The following is a 7,797-nucleotide window of genomic DNA, read 5'->3' as shown; positions in this document are numbered from 1 at the left end:
GCTGTGGCCTGCCAGCCAGTAAAACAATAGCCTAGCTCACCTGAGAGAAACAAACACACAACCCAGTTTCACTGTAATCTAAATGAGCAGAACAACACTATAGTGACAACTAAACTTAATGAGAAACAGCACAAACAAATGATACTTAACTAATCCAGGAGAAAATGCTAACAACCCACTGGAGAACACTAATGCACAGAGTTCATGTCATAAAGGATTGTGATACCCCCCTCCCACCTTCATTCCATACCTCAGCATCACCCAATCAGGGCATCCATGGGTAGCCTGGCTGTGGTATTTAAGATGGCCACAGGAACTGGTTTGTGCATTAGATTTTGGATCTTTGGAGGATTGTTTTGGTGCTGGTTCCTGGGGTAATACGCTGGTAAGGCATGGTCTCCCTGTCTCCCTGTCTCCCTGTCTCCCTGTCTCCCTGTCTCCCTGTCTCCCTGTCTCCCTGTCTCCCTGTCTCCCTGTCTCCCTGTCTCCCTGTCTCCCTGTCTCCCTGTCTCCCTGTCTCCCTGTCTCCCTGTCTCCCTGTCTCCCTGTCTCCCTGTCTCCCTGTAGTGAGCCTACATTCAATAATGTATGAGTTCTCCTTTTTCATGAGTTAATCTGTTATGTTCTCAGTTTTGTTTTGACTTGTTGGTTGATTACTATAGACTGACCCTATCCAATAATTTGGTGATTTAATTAATAATTGTCATTCTCCATAATTATTCATTTCAATCTAGCACGCAATACCACTTCAGTGTGTTCCGTACTCAGAGGGTTGAACAGCTTAACAAGGATATTGTTTGTTGGAACCACTTATATACAACCTATTTTTTTCATTTTTATTAAGGGTGTCAATAATTCTGGATCCCACTAACTGAACTTAACTATTGAAGTCGTCTTCCCCTACACTCTATAGTGGGGAAAAATCAGGGCACCAAGCCCTAATATCTCAGAAATATTCTGCTGTTGGATACCTGAGACCGCTCCACTCAAAGATAATTCTCAGGTTTCATCAGGGGGCAGCTTTGGACGTAGGTTATTTGGCATGAGATGTGTTTGGGTTTATTAGTATAATTATGTCCCATTTCAAAAATTGATTGCTCAAATTCATAATTTCTTTAAATCCAAAATTGGTACAATAATGCCTATTGGGTAGTGGCGATTTAAAAAAAACAAAAAAAACAACCCAAGTCTCAAACATGTCCTATTTAGAATCTGAGAATTATAATGACGTTTTAGTTGGGTCAGATTTAGAGATTGTTTGATTATTGGTTTGGCTTCAATTTGGGGTCTTAACATTTTGAAGTGCATGTGCTTTTGGTTCCTGGCTTTCTTTCTTGTCAATCTTATTCTATACATTTTAGGGTATGACCTTGCCTGAACGCATGCTTCAGAAAAGGGCACACAGTTATGCATTTCGTTGATCTGATCTGGGGTGCAGTTGGTGGTGTGGGGAGAAGCGCTTTAAAATAACTTGAATCAAATCTAAAATTACACTTCAACATATTCCCTTGCCTTTGCAGATAGTTTTGAAATCTGAAACCGAGAAGCAAATAAAAGAACCTGTGAGACCATGACTACCTTCACTCCAGAGGACTTTGGCTTCACCTTGCTGGAGGATGGGACTTCTGTCCAGGATGTCATCGATCAGAAGATCGACACGTTGCGTGCGGAGGTGAGCGAGCTTGAGCTGTCCTGGAAGGCTGCTGGTCAGGCCTTGGAAACCAGTTGTCTGGACTTCAGCCGTTCAGTTCCTTGAGTCTTAACATTCAGTATACTCCCAACCTGTCACTTGTCACAAAATTAGTCATCAAATTTCAAGTTGGGGGGGGGAAGATCATTTAGGGGGTTTTCTCTGCTATTAAACATAGTGGCAGGTCATTTTTGACCCTTGAGACAACACTAGGGTTAAGCATTTGAAACCAGCAGACGCTGGCAGATCTACCCCAACCAGAATTTGAGGTCCATGGTTTGGAGTCTTGCCTTTGATGCTGTTCCACTTCGTGCCTGTCTGTTGTCCTTGACCTCGTGTTTCGTCCCTAGGAGTCCAAAGAGGCCTTCTTTGTGGCGGACCTGGGGGAGGTGGTGAGGAGGTACCAGTTGTGGGTACGTGAGATACCTCGAGCCACGCCCTTCTACGCCGTTAAGTGCAACGACAGCCTTCCCATTGTCAAGACACTTGCGGCCCTGGGGACAGGGTTCGACTGCGCCAGCAAGGTACTAACCCCAAGCTGGAAGAGTGTCAGTGTATGCATGATTGTGTCCTCAGCAATTTGATCTGGCTAATTAGTAAATATGAGAGAAAATGTAGCCATTATGAAATGTTTTCATGCAAAATGATGTCGATTGAGACCCTGCAGCTCATATTGCACACAATTAAGCTCCCTCAGTTTCTTTCTGCATAAGAGGCCCACTGGAATACCTGATGCACTCATTCATGTATTCATGTCCATTTCAAAATGAGATTGACAGCATGGTGAATTCACAACTTCTCACTGCTGCTGGTCAAACGGGGACTACTGCGTTCACCATGGTGCAAAACCAATTATTAGAAATAATTCTGTTTGGATTAATTCAATTTGGATGGTGCCAGCTGCCTTGTTAATTCCATTTATAATTAAATGAACACTGGTTATTTATTCAGGACATTGTTTACATGATAAACTATACATGGCAGTGATTTAAATGTGTATATATTTTTGACTCCTATCAGGATACAAATGATATTGTGGGCTGAGTGTGTTCTCATGCTTGCTTATTAGTAGTGTGCTAGTTCATTCATAGAATAGACTCCAGTCCAACATTTGTTGTCCTCATCTGAACCACTCGGGATGCCCTGTGATCCTGTTTTTGCCTTTGCCCCTTTCCACTTTCAGTGTGAGATGCATCTCATAACGTCTCTCGGGGTGGACCCCAGCAGGATCATCTTTTCCCACACCATCAAGCCGCCCACCTACCTGAAATACGCCACTTCCCTTGGGATCCAGAAGATGACCTTCGACAACGAGGCAGAGCTTGTTAAGATCGCCCAATGCTGTGAAAATCCCAAGTGAGTGATATTGTTCTCTTTTCTGATTTGTACTCCACCCCCTTAAGAAATTTAATACATGAATATATTCAGGGCTCAACAATAAGGTGTAGCAGATTCCACTTTCCAAGTTGAGCCAGTGCCCATATACTGCAAAAAATGCAGTCTGTCTTAACAAGTGTTCTAGTCATGTATTGAGACTGACAATCCTTATTTATTTATTTTTTTTTCTTATCAAGTACAAAAAGTTATGCAATTTACAGCAATCGTCCCCTTTGGCTAATCTTGAATCAGTGGTTGTGGTGCTGCTTGATTATAAGCCAATGAAATTAACTATTTCCCTGTAAGGTCCATGAGCATCAGATCAGGGTGTATTGCCAATTTCCATCATGCACAATTTCTGAATGTATATGTTACAATTTTAAATCTAGACCAAAGAATACAAGAGTTATGGTAAGCAAATGTCCCATGTAAGCATGAGCCAAATGGATGTATGAACATTTATCCCATTCACATGCAGTGTTCTGCATTATTTTTTTTCTAAGCTACGTCTAGACAGTTTTGCAAAGGACATTTGAAGACTGCAAAATGGCACAAGACCACTAAATGATAGTATGGGTCTCATACTTGTGTTTTGCTCACTAAAGTATCCTGACCTGTCACCCTCCTCCTACCTCTCCCTCTCCTTGTGCTCTCCTCAGATAGCAACTTTAAAGAAGATTTAAGAACTAAGTACAATAATCACAACAATAATATATTGTACACCATTATATTCATTGAGATGCTTTGATTGACATTTGTCAAATACCCAGCTGATGTGGTGGAGCACCGAGCCAAGAGAACAGAAGTTGTGGCACTGTCCAAATACTTATGGACTGCACTGTATGAAGGGCTGATGAGTAGACTGATGGATGAATAATCGATAATACTGTACATATTCGCATGGGTAGATACTTGGGTGTATCAATAGGTATCTGGATGGATAAACATTTGGATGGAAGGATATTTGGGGTGATCAATGGTAAGATGGATAACAGATTTAGATGGAAAATAAATAAAATGTAAAAATGATACTCCGCAGATGCATCGAGTTTCCACATTTGTGCATCTGCTTTGGAAAAACTCACCCTTGACTGGGCCCCTCCCACCCTTTCCTCTTCCTCAGGCTGGTCCTCCGCATTACTGTGGATGACACGCATTCCATGTTCTCCATGAGCACCAAGTTCGGGGCGAAGCTGGAGACATGCCCGGCACTCCTGAAACGTGCGCAGGAGCTGGGCCTGGACGTCATCGGGGTCAGCTTCCACGTGGGCAGCTACTGTATGGATCCTGTGTCCTACAAAAAGGCCATCGAAAATGCCAAAGGCATCTTTGACCTGGCGGTGAGCACCTGGCACCATGTGAAAAGCTCAACTCAGCTGGCAGCTACATTTAGAAATGCCATACAATGTTGTAAAAGTAACTATTTTGACACGCCCAAATTGGCGATCTCAAATTCCAGGTCGAGAGGGCTGTTATTTTTTCTGATCTTTCAATCATAAGTGACATTTTGCCCCTAGAAAGATATGTGGGTCTTCTCTAATGCATGAGTGCAATGAACCATTCAAGTACTGAAACGCCAGAAACCAGTAGATGTCGTAACTATCGAGGACTGGACTGGAGATTTGTCAGAGCTGATTACATGGTTGTGACACTGAAGCATCTGTGGCTTGATGAGCTGTGGTCTTGTGTGTGTGGTAGGAGTCTGTATTGTGTAAAGGATGTAAAGTGTCATTCATGGATGATTGTTTTGCAGGCAACGATTGGCTACAAAATGACCTTCCTGGACCTTGGTGGAGGATACCCTGGGTTTGACATTCCCGATGTTGTTCACTTTAAACAGGTAATCATTTTTCCACTCTCTCAGAAAGCACACAGCAGGTGTGCAGGGGAGCCTCAGGTCTCGTCTCATAAGAGGCTGATGTGGATGTGAAGGCTGATGGTGCACCTCCACTCACCAACGCTGTAGAAATGAATGTGTAGATTTAGCATGCTCAAATTAGGCTTTGGAAGCCAGTAGAGCTGCTGGTTTCAATTATTTACCACCACACGGAATGGTTTTGTACTTGAATGACAGGTGACAGGAGGCTAATCAGTGACTTTGATCAGACAGTCCGCTAACAATCAGTTCGAGAGAACAAGCATTACTGCTGGCCAGACTTGGACAGTCTGGACTTGCAGAAGAGATGCTGAAGAACAGGAGGGTTTTCATTGTGATCCGATCATGACCAATACATCCCCATTTCCAGATGGCCGTTGAAATAAATCTCGCTCTGGACAAGTACTTCCCCGTCAGCTCCGAAGTCCAAATAATCAGCGAGCCCGGCCGCTACTTCCCATCGACAGCCTACACGCTGGCTGTCAATGTCGTCAGTAAGAGGGTGGACATCAAGAAGTTCAGTGATGGTAAGTTTGTGCCAAGTTTGTCACATGCTCTGGAATTAAGCTCTATCAGTCTGGCACAGCTCTGCATACAGAGTCTGAACACACAACATACTTCATGTCACCTGTAAGATGGCACCGGTTTCTTCTCATTGAGCTCTAAACCCCAACTCCCTCTCCCACAGACAAAGATGACGGGGCCAAGGAGAAGATCGTTAATTACTTTGTGAATGATGGGATCCACTCTTCATTTAGATTCGTCATTTTCCACGATACCTACGTCCTGCCAAGTGCACAAAAGGTACGAACAAAAGCAAACGCTGTATTCCAACATGCCACCGCTATTATAAATTCGTCAGCCACAATAACTTGTAATGTAACGCTATATAATCCATGTGTACCATGCACTCATTCGGTCCTATTTAGCACTTGCTCTTATCCATTTCTTCCCAGGCATTCATGACGTATATTATTACATAACCCCTTAAGTATCGCCCCTATTCTTGACCCAAGCTTAAAAATGACGGACCCAAAATAAAATGGTTGCTATACTTGAACCATTTTGACTACAGGCATAATCCTGGTCTCGTCTAAAAGGTATCTTTGGGGTTTGCTTGCCCAGTGTCGGAATTACTCCAAATATTATGAAAACAAAGTTACAGAAGCTCAAACATTTCTCCGAGAAGAAATGTTCTGTATTTGAATACAGATTATTATACTCCAAAATGACACTTGATAGTGCAAACCTTCAATGCTTTTAGTAGTGTCCAAACATTCATTTCAGGCTCCATGTTTTCAGAATGCCCTTTTCAGTTACTGTATCCCTGTCTCACTGCAGAAAAGTAAGCCAGGTGAGTGCGTCTACCCCAGCACCATCTTCGGCCAGACCTGTGATGGGCACGACCTCATTGTGGAAGAATACAACCTGCCGGATATACAGGTGGGCCAATGGATGATATTTAACCACATGGGGGCCTACTCCGTCACCACTGCCACCAACTTCAACGGCTTCCCGATGCCTAAAACCAACTTTGTGATGACCCCGATATTATGGTAGGTGCCAGAATATGTTACGTTTTCTTTCGGTTTCCTAATATTTGCCCTGATTTGATAGAACCAATTCTAAGGCCTGGCAAGAAATCATAGATTGTTTCTGGAGATTTGTTCAAGAAGCCGACAGCAAGGCTTCCAGCATACTTCTGAACTCCTCATTTGGGCCTCCGTTCAAGAAGTAGTTTGATAATGACAACATACGTTTCAATAGCGAATGAAAAGAAAGATGTGGAAGAAATGCAAAGTGAACAAAGTCACACAGCAACCCTAGCTGCTGGATGCCATTGTAGGTCCTGGTCTTCAATGACCACCCCCCCTCCCTTTCCTGTCTCCAGGAAACAGCTTCAGGAGATCTCTGCTAAGGCGGGCCAAGATCGTTTGAAGCTGTGCTGTCTCAACGCTGACTTGGATTCCGTCTGCACAGTGATGCCTGGCCCCACCCGCAAGTGGAGAGCTAAAGGGGGGGAGGGGAAGTAGAGAGGGTGAGAGGCAAGAGCGTGTATCTTAATCCTTTCTCGATGGTGTAGGGCGTGGATTTCGATTAATTGGGGAAATACTTACAGATAATGAATAATTCAAAGACAAAGCATATGATCATACAAACTACAAACCTGCATGACTGACATTCAGCCTTTGGCTCCTCTAAGAAGCCATGAGCCTCCATCTCACTGTAGGAGGGCCAGTTTTTTCAAGATCAGTCTAGTCCAATCCTAGAGATCATTGCCTGGGCCTTTAGATCATTTTAGGTCTCTCCAGTGATAGTCGGGAGGACCTCTCTTTCCCTGGATGTGTGACTTCAGGGCTCGGCTGGTTTCCTGAGGGTGTATTCAGTTCCACTTTCATCTACCTATCTGGAGGTGTGTGGGATCCTGTAAATGTCTGTCCTACAAGTCCACATTCTTGATCTTATCCCCCTGTCAGATCTCCACCAGGTCCAAACAGCAACACCAGGGGCCTGTTCCAAAACCAGAGCTTGAGGCAATGTGCTTGAAGAAGGTGTTTTGATCTCTTTCCGGTTGCCAGGAGAAGGGGTCGTTTTGGCAACCAAATTGAGAGAAAATGGGGGGGGGGGGAAATCTGAAACTATTTCTCTTTTTTCAAAGCCCTGAAATCTGTAATCAACTTTTCCTGTAATAAACTCTCTGTAATCATGCAATCAGTGTGCATATGGGACTTTTATTCATTGTGGCATGCATAACTATTCCTGTATTCACATTTCTATAATCTTTTCCGAGCTTAATGAATCTCTCGAAACGTGAAATGTGATTTAGATTTAAATTCCACGATGGTTGGAATGT

At 43.5% G+C, this 7,797-nt stretch overlaps 1 protein-coding gene across 1 annotated transcript; it reads left to right on the top strand.

The window, feature by feature from the left end:
* The first annotated feature begins 226 nt into the window (after positions 1 to 226).
* LOC133129518 (ornithine decarboxylase 1-like) lies at positions 227 to 6,988 on the top strand. Its single transcript, XM_061243679.1, has 10 exons — positions 227 to 385; positions 1,521 to 1,672; positions 2,041 to 2,214; positions 2,874 to 3,046; positions 4,191 to 4,407; positions 4,821 to 4,907; positions 5,314 to 5,470; positions 5,632 to 5,747; positions 6,285 to 6,499; positions 6,835 to 6,988. The coding sequence occupies exons 2-10, from the start codon at positions 1,571 to 1,573 to the stop codon at positions 6,974 to 6,976; spliced, it is 1,383 nt and encodes a 460-aa protein (XP_061099663.1). The 5' UTR covers positions 227 to 385; positions 1,521 to 1,570; the 3' UTR covers positions 6,977 to 6,988.
* Positions 6,989 to 7,797: the final 809 nt, after the last annotated feature.

This window comes from Conger conger, chromosome 1, assembly GCF_963514075.1.
Source record: "Conger conger chromosome 1, fConCon1.1, whole genome shotgun sequence".
Classification (NCBI taxonomy): domain Eukaryota; kingdom Metazoa; phylum Chordata; class Actinopteri; order Anguilliformes; family Congridae; genus Conger; species Conger conger.
This window is presented reverse-complemented; position numbering and strand designations above follow the sequence as displayed.

What these genes read in the sequence shown, in the direction of transcription:
- LOC133129518 (XM_061243679.1), top strand. Translation starts at nt 1,571, where the DNA reads ATGACTACCTTCACTCCAGAGGACTTTGGCTTCACCTTGCTGGAGGAT. An exon ending in ATGTTGTTCACTTTAAACAG is followed by an intron (nt 4,908 to 5,313) that starts GTAATCATTTTT and finishes CCCCATTTCCAG; the next exon opens with ATGGCCGTTGAAATAAATCT. An exon ending in GTGATGACCCCGATATTATG is followed by an intron (nt 6,500 to 6,834) that starts GTAGGTGCCAGA and finishes TCCTGTCTCCAG; the next exon opens with GAAACAGCTTCAGGAGATCT.